This window comes from Panthera tigris, chromosome E3, assembly GCF_018350195.1.
Source record: "Panthera tigris isolate Pti1 chromosome E3, P.tigris_Pti1_mat1.1, whole genome shotgun sequence".
NCBI lineage: Eukaryota > Metazoa > Chordata > Mammalia > Carnivora > Felidae > Panthera > Panthera tigris.
In genome coordinates, this window is record NC_056675.1 from 16,729,032 (window position 1) to 16,752,217 (window position 23,186).

The 23,186-nt window shown below is 43.8% G+C and overlaps 2 protein-coding genes across 7 annotated transcripts; one reads left to right on the forward strand and one right to left on the reverse strand.

The window, feature by feature from the left end:
* Positions 1-779: 779 nt before the first annotated feature.
* On the reverse strand, positions 780-9,473 carry LOC102962106 (alpha hemoglobin stabilizing protein). Of its 4 annotated transcripts, none has more exons than XM_042971256.1 (3): positions 9,308-9,473; positions 1,371-1,449; positions 780-1,148 (listed from the first exon to the last, which is right to left on the reverse strand). In XM_042971256.1, exons 2-3 carry the CDS (start codon positions 1,443-1,445, stop codon positions 945-947), a joined length of 279 nt encoding a protein of 92 aa, XP_042827190.1. In that variant the 5' UTR covers positions 1,446-1,449; positions 9,308-9,473; the 3' UTR covers positions 780-944. The 4 variants fall into 4 exon arrangements, with proteins under 4 accessions (XP_042827190.1, XP_015398448.1, XP_007094253.1 ...); XM_015542962.2 differs by lacking the exon at positions 9,308-9,473 and adding an exon at positions 9,158-9,256; XM_007094191.3 differs by lacking the exon at positions 9,308-9,473 and adding an exon at positions 1,619-1,700.
* Positions 9,420-23,158, forward strand: RUSF1 (RUS family member 1). 3 transcript variants are annotated; one of them, XM_042971254.1, is made up of 14 exons: positions 9,420-9,866; positions 10,085-10,199; positions 12,697-12,780; positions 14,022-14,067; positions 15,683-15,715; positions 15,807-15,912; positions 18,387-18,488; positions 20,441-20,511; positions 20,591-20,775; positions 20,863-20,920; positions 21,287-21,357; positions 21,992-22,135; positions 22,243-22,320; positions 22,810-23,158. In XM_042971254.1, exons 1-14 carry the CDS (start codon positions 9,567-9,569, stop codon positions 22,905-22,907), a joined length of 1,491 nt encoding a protein of 496 aa, XP_042827188.1. In that variant the 5' UTR covers positions 9,420-9,566; the 3' UTR covers positions 22,908-23,158. The 3 variants fall into 3 exon arrangements, with proteins under 3 accessions (XP_042827188.1, XP_042827189.1, XP_007094246.1); XM_042971255.1 differs by lacking the exon at positions 21,992-22,135; XM_007094184.3 differs by lacking the exon at positions 12,697-12,780 and having other exon boundaries at positions 9,422-9,866.
* The last annotated feature ends 28 nt before the right edge of the window (positions 23,159-23,186 follow it).

Here is a 23,186-nt window from a genome sequence, read left to right on the forward strand (position 1 = left end):
GCTTCCCAATCCTGGGATTTGAGTCTGAGGAATTATGGAGCCAACGGTTTTCCTATCTGAAAAATAAGGGATGTATTGAATGTTTCCCATGATCCCCCTCAACTCTAAATACTACAGGGAGGTATTCTGTGGTATTAGAGTCATGAGATCCTAGAACTTTTTCAAGCTAAGGCGCTATGGGCAAGGAATTGGAAAATTGAGATGGGTGGCCTCTTGATTCCACTGAGCCTGAGATGAATAAGTCATGGAGCACCTGGGTGGCTCAGTTAGTTAAGCTTCCCACTTCAGGTCATGATCTTGCTGTTTGTGAGTTTGAGCCCTGTGTCAGGCTCTGTGCTGATAGCTCAGAGCCTGGAGCCTGCTTTGGATTCTGTCTCCCTCTCTCTCTGCCCCTCCCCCTGCTCATCCTCTCTCTCTCACAAAAATAAATATTTAAAACAATTTTTTAAATGAATAAATTGTCTTCCAACAACGTGTCTTTCAACAAGAATGCCACAGGACCACATTTCTGGAGAGCTTTTTCTTTACTTTTTCTTTTTTTTTTTTCTTTTTTTTTTTTGACGACCCTTTCCCCCTGCAACTTTTTCTTTAGTCTCTGCCTTCCTGGCCTTTCTTCAGGCTATTTTAGTACTACCCAGTGGTTACTTAAGGCTACTATCCTCTGCTCTAAGGAATTAAGTATCCAGGATCATATCTAGAAAGCAGAGCTAAAGGAAAAGGAACCAACTGCTTACAAAAATCAGGGACGGACAACTGAAAAAGAACAGAATAGCTAGGAAGACCAGCAAACCAATTTAGTCTTTATTAAAGTGTCAAGGTAGAGTAACACCATGAAATGTCAGAGCCTGAGCACTTGAAGAACACAGAGGAAGGATATAAGGGCTTCTTATGGATGTAGGCCTGGATTTCCAGGCTAGAGAGAAGGCAGTGGGTGATTCAGATGTTCACAAGGACTTCAGGAAGGCCCTATATTTGGCCAGGAAAGGGGCAGACAGAGTATTTAGCTCTTGCTGAAGTTCCTGTAGAGCCCTTTCCTGCTCTTGCTGCTCCCCCACCACCTGTGTCCTGTAATAGTTGATGTAGAAGTTCACCCAGTCATCCACTATAGTCACCATGGCTTCTTCAGGGATAGAAGGATTAGGAAAGACCTGCAGGATGAGGGGGTGGCAAGGGAGAATGTGTTCAGCAGTGCAATTCAGGAATAACTCACAAACTCTGACATCTTCCTGTCTCTGAATTGCATCCCCTGTTTCTAATTGTTCCCATTAACTGCACCATTACTCTCCCAGCTCCAAATTATCCTCCCTCGTCTGCCCACACCCACCCACAAAGAGTCAGGCCTGTTCTTTTGAAACAGTACCTGGGCTTACCTGCTGATCCAGCAGAATATTAAATTCCTTCATTCCTTTGGAAATGAGATCCTTATTGGCTTGAAGAAGGGCCATCTGCCTGGGTTAGAGAAAGAGACTGAATTTAAGTATCCTTTTTCCTCATTCCTGGGTATTTCCCCGAATTCTCTCATCCCCCTTAAAGATATCTGGTGCCTTGCAGGACCACTTCTCCAACACTTTTCAAGTCTGCCCTGCTCTGAGATCACATTTGTCCCAGGTTGGCTCACCTTCAGGTCCAACAGTGCTATGTACGTCTCACCCACACTTTCCAGGGTATGTATGTCCCTCTCTAAGCTAAATGTAGACAAGGAGTCAAGTGTCAGCCTAAGAGGGAAACGCCCTGCATCTAGGTTCTGAAGGAGGGTGATAGGTCAATCAGGAGATGGGAAGGTGGGGAGAGGTTTCCCTGAAGTTAAAAGATAGCAAGGCCAAGAAAAGCAGATAAGTGAGGAGACCTAGAAAACCAAACGAGGACAGGTCCTTGTCATCTGCCCCACATCTTGGTATCCATGCTCCAAAATTAAAATTTAGGCCAACAAAACTAATATTAATTGACTCCCTGTTAACATGACAGATACCTTTTTTTCATTTTAATTCCAGTATAGTTAACATACAGTGTTATATTGGTTTCAGACCTGTGATACAGTGATTCAACAATTCCATACATCACCCTGTGCTCATCATGACAAATGCATTCCTTAATCCCTATCACCCATTTTACCCATGTCCCCATCCACTTCCCCTCTGGTAACTTTTCTCTCTGTCTCTCTCTCTGTCTCTCTCTCTGTCTCTCTCTCTTCCTTGCTTGTTTTGTTTCTTACATTCCTCTTATAAGCAAAATCATGCAGTGTTTGTCTTTTTCTGCCTGACTTACTTTGCTTAGTTCCACTTACATTCTCAAGCTCCATCCATGTTGTCACAAATGGGAAGATTTTATTCTTTTTTATAGCTGAATAAGATTCTAGTATTTATATACTATGTATATATATGTATATATATATATGTATATATATGTATATATATGTATGTATATATATATGTATATATATATATATACCTATGTATATACCTATGTATATATATGTATATACATACATATGTATACATACATACATAGGTATATACATATATGTGTGTGTGTGTGTGTGTGTGTGTGTGTGTATATGCCACATCCATCTATCGATGGACACTTGGGCTGCTTCCATAATTTGGCAATTATAAATAATGCTGCTCTAAAAATAGGGGTGCATGTATCCCTTTGAATTAGTGTTTTTCTATTTTGGGGATAATGAGATACTTTTAAATCATCACAAAAATGTGATGATAATTATTCTCCAATTCATTGATGATATATTAATAGCAGCTACATTAATCATTTGTGTCAGAAATGGTTTCAAGCATGTATTGAGGTATTTCTCCTTATAAAACATCCTATTAGACAGGGACTAATAGTAGTCACATTTTGCAGATGAACCACCTGTAAGATGTGGGGAATTGTACTCTACAAGGCCGTGCTCCATAAGAATGGAGACACATCTGTCTTGTTCTCAACCATATCATCAAGTATGCAACAAAGCAGAAATACTTTTCTTCTTTTTAAATATTTTCCTAAAGTTTTCCATTTTCAGTAGATGTTTTTCAAATTTCAAAATCAGCACATGCTAATTGAAGTATTTTGAAACAATACAAAAATGTACACTGAAAAAGTTGGTCGTTTCTGTTTCCTCCCCCCAACAAAGTAACCAGCATTAAAGATGTATTTATTTCCTGTCACAACTTTCTTCACTCAAAAACCAACATTTATAGGTACATATATATTCATAAAGGCTTTGCTGATTTACGTTTTTGTTTATAGTATGTTCTTAATTAACAGACAGAAAAATTGATTTCCCTTTGGTGTACAATTTATGACTTTTATTACATAGATTCATACTCTCACAATCAGGACACAGAATATTTCCATCACCACATAAAGCTCCTTCATGCTACCCCTTTGTAGTCACCCCCACTCCCCTCCCTAAACCTTGCCAACCACCGATCTGTTCTCCATCCCAACAATTTGGTGTTTGTGAGGATGTCTTATAATGGAATTCCACAGTATGTAACCTTTGAGTGTGGCTTCTTTCACTCAGAATAATGCCTTTAGCATTCAGGCAAATTGTTGCAAGTAGCAATAAGTTGTTCCTTTTCATTGCTGGGTATGCATCACATGGATGCACTATAGTTTGTTTATTCATTTACCCACTGAAGGACATATGGATTATTTGCTTTTGGGGCAAGTATGAATAGAGCTGCTATAAATATTTTTATACGGATTTTTGTGTGAACATGTTTTCATTTATCTAGGGTAAAAAAATATTTGTTACCACTGAGGGAAATGATAGCAATACAACCTGGCAAGGAACACATATACAGAATTTATGACAAACTCTTATAGTTTGATAATGAAACAGTCTGTTTTTTTTAAGTTGCCAAAAGACTAGAACAGATATTTCACAAAGAAGATACACAAATAGCCAATAAGCATATGAAAGGACATTCGACATTATTACTCAGCAGGGAAATACAAATTAGTGCTACAAAGTGATACCACTGCATGCCCACTACAATGACTAAAAATTTAAAAGCCAGATTAAGTGTTGGTGAGGATATGGGATGACTAGAATTTTCATACATTGTTAGTGGGAGTATAAATGTTACAACCACTTTGGAAAACAATTTGGCAATTTCTTATAAAGTTCAACATACACTTACCACATGACCCAGCAATTTCACTCCTAGGTGGAGTTCATGAGAAATGAACATACATGTCTACAAAAACACTTACATGCGAATGCAAATGTTCACAGCAGCTTTATTCATGAAAAAAAAAAAAAAGGAAACAACCCAAAAGTCCAATAACCACTGAATAGATATACAAATTGTGGTATATTCACACAATTAAATACTACTCAGCAATGAAAAGTAACAGATTAATGGTACTCATGACAACATGGATGAATCTGAGAATAATTCTGCTGAGCTAAAGAAGCCAGACATAAAAGATTATATACAGTATAATTCCATATCTATGAAATTCTCGAATAGGTAAAAATGATCTATAGTGAAAAAAGCAGATCAGAACACAAGAGTAGAGGGGCACCTGGGTGGCTCAATTGCTTAAGTGTCCAACTTCATTCAGCTCAGGTCATGGTCTTGCGGTTTGTGAGTTTGAACCCCACATTGGACTCTCTGCTGTGAGCACAGAGCCTGCTTCAGAGCCTCTGTTCCCCTCTCTTTTCCCCTTTCCTGCTCATTCTCTCCCTCTCTCTGTCTCTCTCTCTCAAAATAAATAAATAAACTTAAATATATTTTTTTAATTAAAAAAAGAACACAAGAGTGGAGATTAAAATGCAAAGCTGCCCAAGGGAAATTTTTTGGACAATAGAAATATATATAAATTGATTATGACAAGCATTTTCATGCACTGTTAGTAGGAATATAAATTGGTAAAGCTTTTTAAAGGGATAACTTGACAAAACTTGTTTCAGTTAAAATACACATACGATTCAACCCAATGATTCTGCCTTGAACTCTATTTTAAAGAAAAGAATGAAATTATTTGTAATAATGAAAAGGTAGAAAAACCCAAATGCCCATTACTATGGGGAATTATTAAAGAAATTATGGCACATTCATAGTATGGAATGACATGCAGCTATTAAAATAAATGAGGTCGATATATATGTGCTGATATGAAAAGATCTCTATTATAATGTTAAATGAGTCATAGTTAGAGCAGGCTACCCCAGGCTGCAAGTATGGGAGTATGGGAGTAAGGATTAAATGTAAAACTATATATTTCTCTCTCTCTCTCTCTCTCTCTCTCTCTCTGTGTGTGTGTGTGTGGTAAACATTGTGTACTGTTCTACACAAATGCGTGCATTCGCACGTGTTTGTGTAGAATAGTACACAATGTTTACTTCTGGGGATTGACTAATATTTGTTGGGAAATAGGAAAAGAGATAAATGTTGAGGGAGAACTTGATCTTATCTATTTATATTATTGTTTGAATTATTTCACAGAAAGAATGCAACCTTCTATTATTTTTATAATTCTCACAAAAAATACAAAATTAAAAAGATGGTGTATTTCTAAAATCATTAGCCTCAAATATGAGTCCTGCCTCAGTGCCTAGAAGAGTAGCAGCTGCTCACTAAATATTTGTTAAATGAATAAATGAATGATTTTGTCACTTTTCAGCTCTGTAACCTCAGTGAAGTCACTCCACATATATCTTAGTTTCCTTGTTTGTGAAGAAGGAATAAAATAATAACTACTTTACAAGGACTACTGAGAGAATAAATTTATTCATTCTACTATTTGGTATTTGGCACCCACCCACCTTGTGCCAGGCACTGGATATATATTCAGTGCCAAAGACAAATTTCCTGTCCTCCCGGAGTTTATGTTCTAGTGGCATGAATAGAGGATGAATTAATTATAAGGAAAACATTTGGGAAGTAGGGCAGGACCCAATCTACAGAGCTTTGTGGGTCAAGACAAGAAGTTTGTGTTTTTATTTCCAAGTGTGAAGAAAAACCACTGAAAGATTTGAAGGAGAGTGTTTCTTCCATAAAAGTAATTGGAAGTCACTAAGAGGTTTTAAGCAGAGGAGCTTTAAACTTCGTGGACAGTGGACTGTAAGGAGGCAGCAGTGGAAGTGTGGGGATCAATGAGGGTAAAGTCAAGGAGATAAGCAGTTTGTAATATTCTGCTCAGTGTTTGGTATACTGTTGAATGCAGGCTGCCAAGAGGTTTCATGGGGTAGGAAAAGGGGAACAATCACTCATCTCTTTGTTAAGTCACTGATCTGGACACTTCTCAAAGAAGTGTATGATGAGTCCTTGTCTTCAGACACTTACAGTCCATTTGGAAAGACAAGACATAGATACCTAACAAATGCAAACACAAACTGGCTCCAGAAAGCACATGCTGAGAGTTAAATAAGTGCTACAGTTAAATAAGGGCTGCCATGGTATCTGAGCAGGGGGAGGTTAATGTGGACAATAGTGGTCAGTAAAGCTGAGAGGCCCATAATTACTGTGATACTATATAGCAATTTGCCCAGAACAACTCCAGTCTGTTTTCCCAATTAATAAATGCAATTATTAATAGTGCCTCCTTTAATGACACTCTCAAAAATTCTGATTTGGATAATGAATTATATGGTGATGCTAATCATGAGGGCCATTTGAACTGCCTCATATGGAGGAAAAAGCCCTACATTTGAATACTTGACATTAACTCCAAATAATGGTCAACACGTAAATAGCATATTCTGTGTGCCAAACGTAGTTTGAAAAGCTTTACATATATAACTTAGTTGATATTCATCCCAACCCTATTGTCTTATTAGTAGTATTCCCATTTTACAGATGAAGAAACTGAAAAACAGAGAGTTAAGAAACTTGTCCAAGATCTCATAGATACTAAGTTACAACACCTAGACTCAAACTAAGGCCCTCTGAGGGAATTCATTCATAGCAGTTGGCTTCAGAGTTCAGTGCACTCACAGAGGCTAACACTTAAAATATTACACATTTATCAGTGTGGAGGTTCCTCAAAAAGTTAAAAATAGAACTACCCTATGATCCAGCAATTGCACTACTAGGTATTTACTCAAAGAATACAAAAATACTAATTCAAAGGGATGCATGCACCCCAATGTTTATAGCAGCAATATATATAGTAGTTTATAACAGCCACACTGTGGAAACAGCCCAAGTGTCCATTGACTGATGAATGGATAAAGAAGATATTACATACACACACACACACACACACACACACACACACACACACACACACAGTGGAATATTACTCAACCATTAAAAAGAATGAAATTTTGCCATCTGCAATGACACGAATGGAACTAGAGAGGATTAGGCTAAGCAAAATAAATCAGTCAGAGAAAGACAAATACCATATGATGTCACTCGTGGAATTTCAGAAACAAAACAAATGAGCATAGAGGAAAAAAGAGAGAGAAAGGCAAACCAACAAAACAGACCCAACTATAGAGAACAAACTGATGGTTACCAGAGTGGAGGTGGGTGGAGAGATGGGTTAAATAGGTGATGGGCATTAAGCAGAACACTTGTGATGAGCACCAAGTATTGTATGGAAGTGTTGAATCACCGAATTGTACACCTGAAACTAATATGACACTTTGTTAACTAACTGGAATTAAAATAAAAACATAAATACATACATATGTAAAATATTATGTTTGTAACCCTTCAATTCTTCACTCTACCAAGAAACTAAAATTAAAAAAAAAATAATAATAATAATGAAGTGCCCAGGTCTATCTTAGCAGCAAGGAGACTCTGTGTAGGTCTCAGATAAGGTGAAGCGGGGTAGAAGAGCTTCCAGGCTGAGGTCCAAGAGGATAGTCTGATGTGGTTTTGTAGTGGTGGTGGGTCCAAACTAATGGCCAAGAAAGAATTCTTGAGACATCTTTAGTGCAAAAAGGTGATTTTATTAAAGCACAGGGACAGGACCTGTGAGCAGAAAGAGCTGCACTAGGGCTGTGATGAGTGACCAATTATATACTATGGATTTGGGGGAGGTAAAGGCAAAAGGGAGACCTCCAAAAGACTTTCATATGCTAAAGAGGACTCCTACCATACTGGAGGCATTGCTATTGTCAAGTTAAAGTTGTTTTCCCTCTAGTAAGATATTAACATTATGACAAGACAGTTGGGAGTTTATTGGAGGAATGTTTTACTCTGCCTATCTCAAATATTTGTCAATGGGCTGCAGGTTATAAATTTAATTTTATTTGTATTTTCATCTTGCCTTTATTCTCCACATCACCATGGAGGGGAGGGTAGTGTTAGGGCTCCAGGAAATTGAGTCTATGGGTTTCTGGAGGTTAGGCTATTGATAAGATGGCCTTTTTCTTATAATTTACTAAGACATTTATAAACTTATGGAGACTCATGTCCTGAATGACTGTGCTCTGTATCAATTATCCATTGGTTTTCCCCTTTCCTTTGTTCTTGGGCAACTGTGAGTGCCTGAGGAAGGTCACATATATCCCACCTGGGGTGGGTGTAGGGGGTTGCTGGCTTGTGCTTTGCCCTCACTTGCCTTATGCTTCCTTATCAGTTTGGAAAAATCAGAAGTTTCAACCAGGGAGTCAGACTATGGGAGTCCAAGAATGCCAGACTAAGAAACCCAGATGTTTTATTTTCTGCTTTCAAAAAAAAGAGAGACAGAGAGAGAGAGGGCACTTTTAGCAAATTTCAACTTTGGAATCAGTACATTGCACTAGATGGAAGGAGAAAGGGAGAGAGGGAAAGAGAAAAAGGGGTGAGTTGGGAGACAGAAACACTGTCTTTAGACTCTCCCCTCAATTTCATGGATAAACACAATAAACACACAATAAACACCCCAGTAAACACACAAGAACTTCTTGCCTATTTCTCATTTTCTGAGACTATTAATTACAACCCCTTGATTTTCTCATTCCTCGGATGTCCTAAAGATCCTTTCAGAAATAATACTCTTCCAGTCATGAGTAAGGCCCAGGATCTCAGGGATCATTTGCTCCAACTTCTAATGCATTAGTTCATTCTTTCATCCATGCATGCATTCATAGTATCTTTTAAGCACCTACTGTGTGTTAGGTTCTGGGGATAAAACAAGGAGTAATATATAGTCCCTGCCTTCACAACAACAACAACAACAACAACAACAACAACAACAACAAAAGTACCTGAGGCCCAGAGAGGGACACTGACTTTCCCAAAATCACACAACTAAAAATTCTGTGGCCGCACTGGTTCTCAAACACAACGGTTCCCCAGGGATGCCCTCTTTCCTTCTCCCCAGAACTGATAGTTGCGGGTTACAGGAAAGCAGGTACCTGCAGGACTTGGCAGGCTAAACCGTTCCCACTGTTCGGGCGGCCCAGCTACAAAAGGGCGGGGACCAGCCCTGGGGTGTCCTCAGAGAAGCCAGGAGGTAAGAGAGGAAATGTTGGTTCCCAGGCTGCACAAAGGAGGACGCAAATGCCCGCGACCTTTTGGTGAGGAAAGATTGCACCTCTACAGCCGCCGTAGCCAAGCCGGAAATGTAGTCCCGCCACGTTTCCTGTCTAGCGGGCCTGAAGGAAGAGCTGCGAGATGGCTGACGCCACGAATCTTAATCGCCCACTGTGCTGTGAACAGTTCGGTTCCGGGGCGGCGCGGGGCTGTTTCGCCGCCGCCGACGGGAGTCTGCAGTGGGAAGCTTGGGGGTGGCGCTGGTGGGATTTCTCCGGGGCCTTTACAGTGAAACCCCAAAGACTGGCTGGCGGCGCAGGGGGTGCTCTCCGCGCTGCTTCACCACCTCTCTCCAGCCTCATAGCCGTGTTCCTGCCTCAGGGCTTCCCCGATAGCGTCAGCCCGGACTATCTGCCCTACCAGTTATGGGATTCCGTGCAGGTCAGCCCGGCCGACTGGGGTCGGGGGGAGCCTATATCCACGGGTGAGGGAGGCAATGCGGGCCACCTCTGTCTCCCCATTTAGAGATTGGAGACTGAGGCCGAGAGCGGGACTGTGACAAGTTCCAGTTCACACATCTGGAAGAGCTGATGATAAATAGAATTTAGGCCATCGTGCTCCTGCGCACACTCCTCACCCCACCTTTTTTTCTTCTCCAGGCCTTTGCTTCCAGCCTCTCAGGCTCCCTCGCCACCCACGCAGTCTTGCTGGGCATAGGGGTGGGGAACGCAAAAGCTTCTGTTTCAGCTGCCACTGCCACCTGGTTGGTGAAAGGTGAGCTGGGCCCCTGGGGCCTCGCCTGTCACTGCTGTCAGCCTTGCCACCTCTCTGGCCTCTTTTTGCCCTGACTGGGAAGCCCAGCCCCTCCCTTCCCCATCCCAGTGGTCTTGCCTCTAGTACTGGGCTGTGATGTGTATATTTCCGGACTCGTGCCTGATTGGATCTGGGAGCCAACTCTCCCCAGTTCCTAGAACAGTGCCTTGTGCCCTGTTAAAAAACAAAATTCAGCTGGGTTAATTATAAATATTTGTATTGCTTTATTCAACGATAATTAGTCGCCCACCACCAGAATGCTCTCATCCTGAGCACCAGCTTTGCAGCCACACTCAGTTCCCTATACATATTGTTCAGAGTCCCTAAATCACCTGGAGCTTGAATCGCTAAATTAATCGTTCCCCTCCTTTACCCCTAGTCTTTGTGTGGAGCTGCATAAGACTATGGTTATTGAATAAAACCAACAGCTTCCAGAAGTGTGGGAAATTTGTTCTAGAAAAAAAGCAATTTTGTAATAGTCCTGAGTAGGAAAGAGGAGGTTCTGGGAAGAATGAAAGGCATTTTGGAAACTCTTGGAATACTAGATGATGGTATAATTATTATAACCGTCTGTTGGATGTGTACAGCATTTTTAAAAACCACTAATGAAAAGTAAAGCATATGGTTTGGTACCATGCCACCTAGAGAGTGAAGTAGAGAAGAAAAGGATTTGTGGCTGTCTCCACTGTTTCTTGTCTTTTATTACTATTCCCAATGGGAACTTAAATCAGACCCAAGGGAAGGCCCTTTTTCAGCATGAGCCTGGCCACATCTCTGGTGAGCCTCCATGGATCTTCTAGAGGATCAGGAAGCCCATGCTTGCATCCTTACCATTAAGACTGAGCAAAGTGGCCAAATGTGAGTCACCTCTTGAAAGAAGCCCTTTCTCTGACAGTGGAGAAGTGGTAATCTGTGGCTTGTTGTAGCTACCTCTTCTTTTAATAATAATAGTTGACACAGTGTTTATTATTTGCCAGTCATTAAGTGTACTGACTTTGCAGTAGCTCTGAGATAGGTATTGTCATTATCCCCATTTTACAGATAAACTAAGGCACGAAAAAAGTAACTTGGCTAGGGTCACAGCCAGTAACTTATAGGAGATGGATTTGAACCAGAGTGTGTGCTTAATTTGGACTTTTTCTGTTGCTCTGCTATAGGCTGGGTGTTTGGAATTCAGTAGTTGATGTTTTCATGTCACTTCTAAGTACCCTACTCTTTTTGCCAACATGTTGCCTATGTATGTCTTAAAGTTACTAAAAAAAAAAAAAAAAAAAAAAAATGAGATCACTTTAAGATATGCAGAAATATCCACTTCTTAAAGCCTGCTGTTGGTATCAAAACAAGCTTTCATTAAACTGAAGCACAGAGAGGTTTAGCCACTTGGCCTAAGTTAATGTAGGGCCAGGATTTGGACCCACACCAATGGACTCCTGTGTCCCACTCTTAACTACCACTGACTTTTGCCAGTGGGATTGAGAGTGGAGCCTTGTACAATTTGTAGACAGCTGATCCCTTACTGCTGCTCAAAAATTTCTAGATCATACAGCTCAACTAATTGTAACTGAGGCAAGTAGGAATTAAGTTTCCTAGTCTAGTGGACAGTGTTGACTTTGAGATAATAGGAAGGTATGTGTCATTATTACATCCTAGTGCCAACTTCCAGATTCTGACAAGGGCCCTGCAGACTGTTGATGGAAGGTAGAATACGCCCCCTTTCTACCTAGTGGCCCTTGTATGCAGGACATACACCTTATTGGGATGTGAGTGTGCAGTCAGAAGGAAGAAAAAGAGAATCTGGCCCAGTGAGCTCCCTCAACAAGTAAAAATAATCTGAGCATGTTCAGAGTCACTAAGTTGATCCAATACAAGAATCTTAAGTAGAACAATAAAAATTTTGTGGAGCATAAAATATACTTGAAAGGAAGAGGGTAAGATAAGTGATAGAGGGAGGAAGCCTGTAAAGCCACCTGGTGGGTATTATTTCCAGGGACACAAAGGGGACAGAAATGTAGGAGCAGAGCAGACCTGATGAGAAATGTGTTGTACACATGCCTCCTCTGAGGTAGCCACTGCTTAGCCCCAGCCAGTTGCAGTAGTAATGAAAGGCAGGCTCAGTATTGCCATGTCTTCAGGTTCTTCCAAAAAAGCAGGAAATGCAGATTTTCTTGTAAAATGTCCCGTTTTTATTGACTGTCTTCCTGGAGCTTCAGTTGCTTCATCTGTGAAAGGGAGTGCTCTCTTGGAAGTTCATAGGATTGTTTTGAAGGTTGAAAGAAGTAGGGATTTCAGGTGTCCACCAGAGTGTTTAGTGGTGTTCCTCAAGCCCAGGGTTGGATAAAGCTGTCTACGTAGAAGGCCTCACTGCCGAAGGATAGATGTTGTGGCAAGAGGTGAGTACGTCTTTTCCAGTGGAGAATGGGGAAGGCTATCTTATGGTCCCCACCTTTATATATTGTAGGAGACTTCCAACCCTCCTCACAGCTTAGTTTCTCTTCTCCTTGCATTTGCCACTTAAGGGTCCATGCCTTCAATTCCAAACAAGGTAAGAGTCCTCTGTCCACTGTATGAGGCCTTCCCAATTGTTTGGTTCTCAAACAGTCCTTTGTGATCCCCCTCCTGAACTTACTGAGTGCTACTCTCAGTATAAAGGGTGTGAATCAGGGGTTGGCAAACGCTGTAAAGGATGCGATGATAAATATTTTACACATTGTAAGCTCTATAGTTTCAGTCACAGCAAATAATTCTGCTACATGTCACAAAAACAGCCATAGACGGTCTGTAAATGAGTGGTCACACCTATGTTCCAATAAAACTTTATTTATAAAACAGGGAGTAGAAGACTACAGACCACAGTTAACTGATCCTTGGTCTAAATCATTGTTTTTCATACTGATTGTTTTCCTTTTACACTGGATTTTGAGTCCAGAACCATGACCTTCTGAGTCACTGGTATTCCCCTTACCTCACATAGTGTCTGGCAGAAAGTAAGTAGCCAGTAAGCATTTATTGTTCAAATGAAGGTCTGGCTGATTCTAGAGACTTCTCTGACTCTCTTTAGCCTGAGGAAGCCTCTCCCTCTACCCCATGCCCCCAGCTCTTTGTCATCAACCTGCAGTTCAAGTCCCGTTTTTAAAATTTATACTCTAATGAGTATCAATTAAAATTTAAATTAAAACTCACCTGTGAACCTATTGCCCAGCCTAAGAACTAGAATATCAACAAAAACCTCTCAACTTTCCACACAAGATTTCTTGCTTTTCCTTTTTTTTTTTAATAGGTGTTCCATATAGATATATATACCAAAATACTGTATTGCTTAGTTTTAAAGCCTTATGAAAAGTGTATTTTGTTCTATGTAGTCTTCATGGCTTACTTTTTCATTCAAGATTATATTACTAGGATTCCTCCATTTTGATATGAGTGGTAGATTTTCCCTGCTGTCTACTGTGCCACTGAGGGAATGTACTAGAATCTATCTGTGTATTCTGCTGTCAGTGAGCATTTGTGTTATTCCCAGTTTTTTGCCGTTTATGCAAAGAAAGTTTCTGGTCCGTGTCTTGGCATGCATGGGTGCATAGTTCTCTTGGGTACATACTGAGGAACTACTAAGTCTAGACACTTCTGACCCCATCATACAGCTCTGTCTATCCAATATTTATTGTACCAAACTGAGCTCCTAGAGCAGTGACCCAAGGTGAATCATCTGTTTCAGTGCCAGGGTCTGCCAGGCTCAACAGCCCCCAAGGCTCTCCCTTGTTCCTTACCAGTGCTTCTCTCCCCCAGATTCAACTGGCATGTTGGGCCGCATCATCTTTGCCTGGTGGAAAGGGTGAGTTTGTCTCCTGGTCTGGCCACTCTCCCCAGGCAGGGGTCATGTCTGTCTCATCCCTGGCTGTATTTTCAGCTCCGCCTTTCTCCTACCAGTTTCAAGGGGAGGGGAGACTTAGGAATTACTTTATCAGAGCAAAGGAGTCCTTCATGAGTATCCGGTCCAGGGGAATCACCCTACCAGTGAAGCCACAGAGCCATTGCTATGATCAGATCTGCCTTCAAGAGCACTGATATGCCACTCTGCTGCCCATTATGGAAAAATACAGCCACAAGGCTCTAAATGTCCTCTGCTTGTTGAAAGAGAAGCCTGAACAGGATAGTGCTTAATTCAAAAGGAATGATTTTACTCCAGAAGCCACTTTGGTGGCTCAGATACCTGATTGGACTTTGTTGAGCCTGGTAGGGAGTGGACTTGGGCAAGTAATCAAGATCCTTGTCCCACATCGAGTCAGACTTCCCATTTATCTAGAAGAGTTTAAGGATCTTATGCTGCCTGCTTCCTCCTCAAGCCAGTATTGGGCAACCTTAGGAGTGATTTATTATCTGCCAATAATCATAGGCAGACAATACCTACAATTTGTTCAGTGAGATAGCTTATGCAAAGTGCATACCATATTGTGGCACATAGTAAGCGCTCAGAAAACACTAGCTGCTGTTAACAGCTCCATGCCTCACAAGCTCTGTATATATCATCTCTAATCCTTAGAACAGCTTTGTAGAGAGGATTGAATATGTACATTTTACAGATGCAAAGCAGACCTAAAAAGGGAAGTCACTTACCCAAGTCACACAGCTTATAACTAATAGCATCAAGCTGCTTTATTGGGCAGAGCCATAGACCAGGCCCACAGTTTTAGTCCTGCCTTTGCCATTTATTCCCTCAGGAGTTCCTCTTGTGTGTCCCATACCCCACCTAGGAGTGTTCCCTTTCCTTCCAGATTTCAAAAGTAAGAACAGGGCTAAATTCTGAGCTGGTCTGAGGGCTGCAACATCCCCTGCCACTGGACTCTTGGAGAAGAGTGTTTGTGCACGGGCCAGGGAGTCCCTCTGCCTGGCAGAAGAGGTATCCATCTTCTCATGTGATAGAAATGTCCTAGGCCTGGATGTCAGAGCCTGCCTCTTTCTCTTGGCTTTTTCTTTTTTTTTTTTTTTCTCTTGGATCCCGCTTTCCATGTGATCTGAGGGAAGTCATGTCCCCCTCTCTGAGCCGGAGTTACACTAAATGTAGTTGTTTACCAGTCCAAACTATGTGGACTTCTTGCTGGGTACCCTTGACCATGTGGGAAGAAGATGGGGCGGGGAGATGGAAGAGGGACCCAGGGATGACCTCTTAGAGGAGGGGAAGAGGGTGAGGAGCAACCACAAGACAAATCAGTTTTTTTCCTAGATGTATCATGTGTTAGTAAAGGGGCAACACTAAGTGACCACTGAAGGTTCTCCCAGCTAATGGTATTTCAGGCAGCAGTGATAAGGTGTTGGGATAGATGTCTGCCTGGGGTATGGATTTTGCTGAGCCTTCAGACCTTACCTCAGACTAAGGATGGCCTGCATTGCCCACAGGATGTGTTTTCTCCTTATATCCAAATTGCAAACCAACCTCTCCTCCCCAACAGGAGTAAACTGGACTGCAATGCCAAGCAATGGAGGTAAGGAGGGGCTGAGACCGAAGGGAGGGAAGTCTTCTATTGTGAAGGTCTCTTACCTCTGATCTCTAACCTCTGATCCCTTCCCCCCCAGGCTTTTTGCTGATATCCTCAACGATGTAGCTATGTTCCTCGAGATTATGGCTCCCATTTATCCAATCTTTTTCACCATTACCATCTGTACCAGCAACCTGGCCAAGGTACCCACCTCTGGGGCACCCCTATACCTGCCTTGGTGGTGATGTGTGGGCTTACTGTGGGCCCACAGGTGAGCCCAGCCTGGGCCCTGTGTTCAAAACACTTGTTGAAAAGTGGAAAAGTTCAGAGTTTTCTACTCGGACTCAACCGTATTTTCTGATACTCCAGCCAGGTAGCTTCTAGTGCCTCACATATTCTAAGACAGTGTCTGAAGTCACAGGATTGGTGAGGGAGCTCTGAGCTGAAATATAGAAAGTGTGGTCCAGTGTCAACATCTTGGGATCAGCTCCCAGGCTCTTTCATTCTTTCAGTAAAATATTTATTGAGTATGTACTGCATGTTTGGCATGGAATATAGGACCTCCCCTTTCTTTTTCTTTTCTTTTCTTTTTTTTTTTTATTTTTATTTATTTTTGAGAGAGACAGCCCAAACAGGGGAGGGGAAGCAGACTCCAGGCTCCGCGCTGTCAGCACAGAGCCCAACCTGGGGCTTGAACTCACAAACTGCAAGATCATGACCTGAGCCAAAGTCAGACGCTTAACTGACTGAGCCACCCTGGCGCCCCAGGGCCCTCCCATATCTTCTTTGAAGAAAGCTGCACATAATTAAACAACTATTTATAGAATTATAGCTACAGGTATTCCAGATGAGAAGTGTAGGGGGCTGCAAGAGGGTTGAGCAGAAGTTCTGGCCTAGTCAAGAGATGCAGGAAGACCTTGGCCTGGGCCTGGGTCCTGAAGAATGGGTTTAAGGTAAACGGTGGATGTTTTTGAGCAGAAGGAATAGTGTGGGTCATGGTTCAGTGGCAAGACAAAACGCAAAGTGAATGGTAAGGCTGGAGGGTGACATGGGGTGAATGTGAGCTCTTCCTCTGCCAAGCTGCTCACCCTTACAATTCCTTCAGGTTGGCTGCATCCAAATGAGAAAACTGGAGCATAGCAAAGTTCAGTAAGAGCTTAGCCTGTCTTCACCAAAGGTTAAGTACCTGGCACAGAGCAGTGACTCAAGAAGACATGTTAAGATCCATCTCAAAAGCGCACCTATCTGTTCACAATCACTTTAGAGCAGTGCTTCTCCATGGTGACATTTCAGATACAACAGTTCTTTGTGTGGAGTACATTTAGCCCAGGTACCAGTAACTGGCCCAGGCATGCTGCCCTGAGCACCCCTTCCAACCCCAGAACAGGAAACACCAGAGAAAACCATTGTTTGCAGCTGTGAACCAACAATTGCGAGCTCTGCCATCTGTTTCAAGTTAGGTACTATATTCTGCCCTTAGGGCCTCAGTCTCTTCATCTGTCAAATAAAGGAGTAGAATAGGGCCATGAACTTTCTCTGACCACCCCCACCCTTTCTAGAGTTCTGGTCTCCGTGACTAATACCTCTGTCCCCCAGGTACACCATCCAGAAGGCTGGTTGTCATCCATGCCTGTCTTCCTGGCCCGCTATCCCCCTCAGCTAAACCTCTATTCAGTTCTGTTATTTTTCCTTCCTAAATCTCTCTAACCCATCCACTCCACCTGTGTGTCACCTGGTGGTTCCTTATTGCTGGAAAAGCGTGGTTGCTTCCTAGGTAGTCTCCCTGCTTCCATTCTGCCCTCTTCAGTTACTTCTCAGAGCAGCCCATAATCCTTTTAAGAATGGAAATCCAGTAAGTTCACTTCCCTGACTCGTGGGTCCTAGGATAAAGACTTTAACAAGGTTTGCAAGATTCCACGTGATCAGGTCACTCCAGCCTCAATTTGTACCACATTCCTCTTTGAACATTTCTTCTGCCTGCATGACAACTTGTTTATTTACTGTCTATTGATTTGTAGATTTCATGAGAACAAGGGTTATATCTAAGTTATGTCACAGCACTAAATCTGTGTCTGGCATCTAAAAAAGATTTGATAAATAATAAGATGGATGACCGTGATCAGTGACCCTCATTGATGAGTTCTACCATCTTAGATCTCAGGGATTGAGGTCCAGGTACACTGGGAGGTCAGGACCATCATTGTGGGTTTTGAACTGGCCTGGAAGACTTGACTAGTCCTCCTCTGGGACAGGAGGAGAGGAATTTGTTATAGGCAGAATGTAAGCACAAAGTTGGAAACCAGACTGGGCCTGGGAGCTTAGCAGAGGGGTGGGTGCAGCCAAAGTAGGAGTTGCAGGCTGGGGAAGTTCTGAGCTAAGAACAGTCTGTGGGCCTCCACCTTGGGGAAAGAAATGGAGTTCCTTGGGACTGGGTCATAGGGAGATACGGCAGGCAGAGCTTTAGTTTTCTCCAGGAATAAGAGGGGAGGGGGACCTAGTGGAAGTATGGGGATGAAAACAAGACACTAAGGACAGCATTCAGAATTTTGCTGTTTGGTCACCTGGTGCCTGGTTTTCTCAAACTGGTTTGGGTCATTTACTCAGCTCAGCCATAGAGGTGCGTATGTTGCCATAACACATGGTCATTCTGACCTTCACTCTCCCTTTCCCCACCTAGTGCATTGTGAGTGTGGCTGGTGGGGCCACTCGGGCTGCCCTGACCATGCACCAGGCCCGGAGAAACAACATGGCTGATGTGTCAGCCAAGGATAGCAGTCAGGTGAGTAGCTGGAATTGGGGTTGGGAGTTGGAGCGGGGAGGCAGGTTAGACCATTATTTGGGAATATGGAGAGATGTACCTAAGTGCTCCTGAGGGTAGATAGGGGAGACACAGGAAGAAGTCCCTGCTCTTGACTCAAATTGATGGCATGAGTTCTAGTGGCAAAAAGCCCAAGCTGATCATCTCAGCCCCTCCTTTCTCCCTGTGTGGCCAAGAGTGGGCCCTTGCCCTGACCTTCACCCTCTCTAAGCCATAGCCCCAAACTGAGAGGAGGATGTCTGGTCATGTGTCCCATATGTTAAAGCACTTGGCAAGTCAAAAAGTGCTCAGCATATGAGATGGCTGGGGTCATTGGCCAGGGGTCTCCACTTGACAGTATTGTAGGCCTTTCTGGTCCAGCCCCTCATCAGACCAGAGCACCCTCAAGTAGAGGTGGGGACACCCCTAAGGCTGAATTCAACAGGTATTGGATCCCCCCAAACCCCTGTGCTGAGTGCTTATGTGCATTGCACTGTTTAATTCTCACAAACCCCATGAGGCAGATACTATTATTATCTCTGTTTTACAGAAGAGGAAAGTGAGGCCCAGGTTAGTAGTGTGACACAGTTTTCTTTGACAGTGAAGCAATTTAGAAATCTCTGTTCTGTCCAGTACTACTTTCTGTTCTTCTCTTAAATTGTTTTGTTCAGTTTCTAAATAGAAAAATTTTAAATTTAAAACTAACTCCTTTCAATAATATTAACACAACTAAAAATATTAACACGAGCTAATATTTATTAAGCACTAACCATGTGTCAAGTATGTCATTTATATGAACTCATTAAATCCTTACAGTGGCCTCATACAGGAGGTACTCATTGGCTTCTAAAGAGGAAATAAGTCAGAGGTTCAGTGACCCTGGGTACCTTTGGGCACATCCCTTCTCTCAGGAAATGGTTGAACCAATTCTTCCCTGCTGTCTCTTCCATAGGTTGTTAGGAAGAGAGAAATAAGTATAACCTGTGTCCTGCACTTCAGGATCTCCCAGCTTCATGTCTGCTGTCTCTCACCTCTCTTTCTAACCCCCAGCTCTCCCCATGTCCCCAAACTGTATTTTCCAAGTCCCAGGGCTTCCTCAGTCTGCAGAGGCAGGAACACATCTCAGGGGCAACTCAGGACATGTGCTCAGCCCTGTAGCAGGCCCCTGCTTTCTGCTGATGTTGCTTTATTGCCACTTGATGTGGCCACTGGAAATGACTGTTCCCACCTGATGGAGAAGAGGTCTTCCTGCTCCTGTGCAACCAAGGTCTCATCTCTTATTTACCATGACAACCACTGCCTTATTTCCACAGCCTGCCCCCTTGCCAGGAGACCTGGGTAAGAAGAGCTCTCCCAGCTTCAAGACCAGCTCTCCCTTGGACCCCACTAGTCAGGGCCACCAAACCAGACTCTTCCTCCCTCATGATGACTTAAGGGCAGATGTTTGTCACCCTTGGGTGAGCTCAGTCAGACTATCTCAAGCCAGCAGAGGGTTCTAATAACATTGATTCTCAAGAGAAGAGGTTTGGATCTTGAGCCTTCCTGGATGGTTCCTTGACCCTTTTGCAGATGTGCCTCCCAGTTTTTGCATACCAAGGGTCTGAGGGGGATCAATCTTTTTAAGCCACCAAATAAAAGTACTTCCCTATTCTGTGGACATTCAGTTGCCTGAGCGTAGGACTACTCTGGTGACTCTTGCAAAACAAAGAAGACATGTTCCAAGGATATTGTATGTACCTCGACAGAGAAGCATCTCGTATCTTAAATGACAACCCACTCAACAAAAACATTAAAAACTTACTAAGGCACCCTCATCAGTGTAGGGAGCCCTGGGATGTTCTGGAGCAGGGAGGAATGTGATGAAAGGCACTCAAGGATATGCAGCCTGGCCTGGAAGGAAGACCTCTAATTTCCAACCCCTCTGCCTTTTATAGGAGACACTGGTAAACCTGGCAGGGCTCCTGGTCAGCCTCTTGATGCTTCCCCTCGTGTCAGATTGCCCTGGGTAAGCCGGGATCAAGGGCAGGGAAGAGGTGCCCAGCTGGGTCTCTGTCCCTGTTGACCACCTCACTCTCTCACCCCAGCTTCAGCCTTGGTTGTTTCTTCTTCCTCACTGCCCTTCACATCTACGCCAATTACCGGGCAGTCCGAGCCCTTGTCATAGAGACCTTGAATGAAGGCCGACTCCGGCTGGTCCTGAAGCACTTCCTTCAGAGGGGAGAGGTACTTGGCCCCACTTCAGCTAATCAGATGGAGCCACTGTGGACAGGTGATCCACCCCCTTAGTCTCAAGTACTGTCTCCCAGTCTCTCCCCCTGTCTGGGCATCCTGACTCCTGACATCCAGCTTCCCACAGGTTTTTGGCCGTCTCAGTCTCTATCCCTGGGGGTCCCCCTACACCGCTTGACCTCCAGGTAAGTGGCTTAGTGTCTCCCACCCATCAGTACTGCCCTCCCATCCTCCCCGCACATGCTCTTTATTACAGTTACACTCTGGCCTCCCCTGATAGGGCCTCACCTCTCTATTCTAGTTTCTTTATTTCTACTGAGCAGACTTGGGGTCAGCATGGATGCTTGAGGGGAGCAGGGTTGTAACAGCAAATACAAGGGATATATTTGTTAGATGCAGGAAGAAAAAGATAGATATGGGGTACGTGGGTAACGGCTGAGAGATGGGAAGTAGGTGAAGGACAGATGAGGTAAGGACAGTTCAGTTGACTGGATGGTTACTCCTGCTTTTCTTTCTCCTCCTCCCACCCTTCACTCTCCTCTTTCCCTCAGTGTTTTTGACCTGCAACAGCTGGTTGAGGGACACCAAGAGCCCTACCTCCTTCACTGGGACCTGTCACAAAGTAAGTGTGCCGTGCTCTTCCAGAATTAGATTCACCCTTCTGAGGTCAACTTCTCATTCCACCAGCTCCAGAGCCTCAAGCCCTGAACAGTTTAGAGGCTGCCTGGTATCCTGGAGGGAGCTCTAGACTAAAACTTGGTGAATTCAAACTATAGCTGCAAGCCTCAATGAAATGCACTTTGTCCCTGTGTACTTGCTTTACTTGCCTGTGTGTTTTTATGAGAAAGGCAATTAAGTAAAGCACTTTGTAGATTGCAACATACTCAAATAAGATTATGACCTTTGGTTACCCCTGGAGAACTATTCTCTCCCATCCGGAGTCACCTGTTGAGGAAACAAGTATTGGAGTTTACTGGTCTGCTGGTTGTGTGCTAAAAGATGCTTCTTCTTGTTGGACATGCAAGATAAACCCACCTCGTGAGCTGCTATAAAGTTGTATTTGGAAATTGGGCATTTCAGTTTGGCCAGACATTGGGAACAACAGGAGAGAAGTTGGAAGAGAAAAGGGTGAAAGATAGCCTCCATCCATGCAGGCCAAGGCCTCAGGGCAGACAAGGATAAAACAAGGTGGTTAGTTTGAGAATGTTTTGGGAGGTGGCCCTTCCCTAGCACCAGTCTGTCTTGGGTTTCTCCAGACCAGGTGCAAGTTGTTTTGAGCCAGATGGCAGGCCCTGAAACCATCCTAAGGGCCGCTACACACGGGCTGGTGCTTGAAGCCCTGCAGGGAGATGGGCCCCTCCCAAGAGGGCTGGAGGAACTGAGGAACCAAGTACGGGCAGGTAAGCACCTCACAGTGTAGACTGTTGATGGCTCAAAGAGGCATAGAGAGAGGAAGGACTCTTCCACTTGGGGACCTGAGAACTTCTGGGTCTGCACCCCCCTCCAGGTCCTGAGAAAGACAACTGGGTCATCGTCAGGGACACACACCAAGTGTTGGACAAGCTATTCCCAAAGTTCTTGAAAGGTAACACTTGTAAGCCCCATGGCTCCTTGGCTTCTGAGGCCTCCTCCCCAGAGGCTCTGCCTAACGCTATCCCCACCCTCTAGCTTTGAGGTGGAGGACCTGGATTCTCTCTGTGATCTTAAGTCTGGACCTCATTTCCCCATCAATAGGGTAGGGAGGTAGAATGGTCCCAGAGGCTGTGTCATGTTAGCAATTTGTATAATCCCAATTGGCATTGAAGAACTGGGGGGAGGCTCACAAATGATGATGATCTTTCATTTAGCACCTACTCCATTCCAGCATTTTTCCATATACTCAGTGACTTCATGCTGCAGCCAGATGAGGTTTTAGCCCCGTTTTGTGCCAGAAACTACCCCGCAGAGGCTGGTAGAGCCTGGGCAGTGCACAGAGCATGTACCTGGCTTGTGCCACTCCTTACCACTCTCCCCCGGGTCAGCCTGGAGTCTTCTCTCCAGCAGTCCCAGCAGCACCCTTATGACCTCTCCCTAGGACTGCAGGATGCAGGCTGGAAGACTGAGAAGCACCAGCTAGAGGTGGATGAGTGGAGAGCCACATGGCTTCTGTCTCCAGAAAAGAAGGTCTTGTGAGGTGGAGGCCCACCCAGGTCTCAGGACAGGAGCCTGAAGCAAGCACACTTTGGCCACAGCACAATGTGGGAACGGCAGCTTTATTTTTGCTTAGAACTGCTGTGGCAGTTTGGCCAAGGCCTCATGGGCTATGACTGCCAGTCAGGTAGACTGGGCCCCTGGCAGTGGAGAGAAAGGGAACCAGGGCCTTCCCCCTCCCTCTCCCTGCCCTACTCCCTTCTCACCACTGCAGGCTCCCCACTCCCATTCATTGTGAAGCTGAGCCCTGCCCTGGCAGTG

Excerpts from the sequence above, each read along its gene's own strand:
- LOC102962106 (XM_042971256.1), bottom strand. The coding sequence starts at position 1,445 with ATGGCCCTTCTTCAAGCCAATAAGGATCTCATTTCCAAAGGAATGAAG. Across the intron at positions 1,149-1,370 it reads ATATTCTGCTGGATCAGCAG|GTCTTTCCTAATCCTTCTAT; the intron begins GTAAGCCCAGGT and ends CTCATCCTGCAG.
- RUSF1 (XM_042971254.1), top strand. The coding sequence starts at position 9,567 with ATGGCTGACGCCACGAATCTTAATCGCCCACTGTGCTGTGAACAGTTC. Across the intron at positions 9,867-10,084 it reads AGTTATGGGATTCCGTGCAG|GCCTTTGCTTCCAGCCTCTC; the intron begins GTCAGCCCGGCC and ends TTTCTTCTCCAG. Across the intron at positions 15,913-18,386 it reads GTACCAGCAACCTGGCCAAG|TGCATTGTGAGTGTGGCTGG; the intron begins GTACCCACCTCT and ends TTCCCCACCTAG.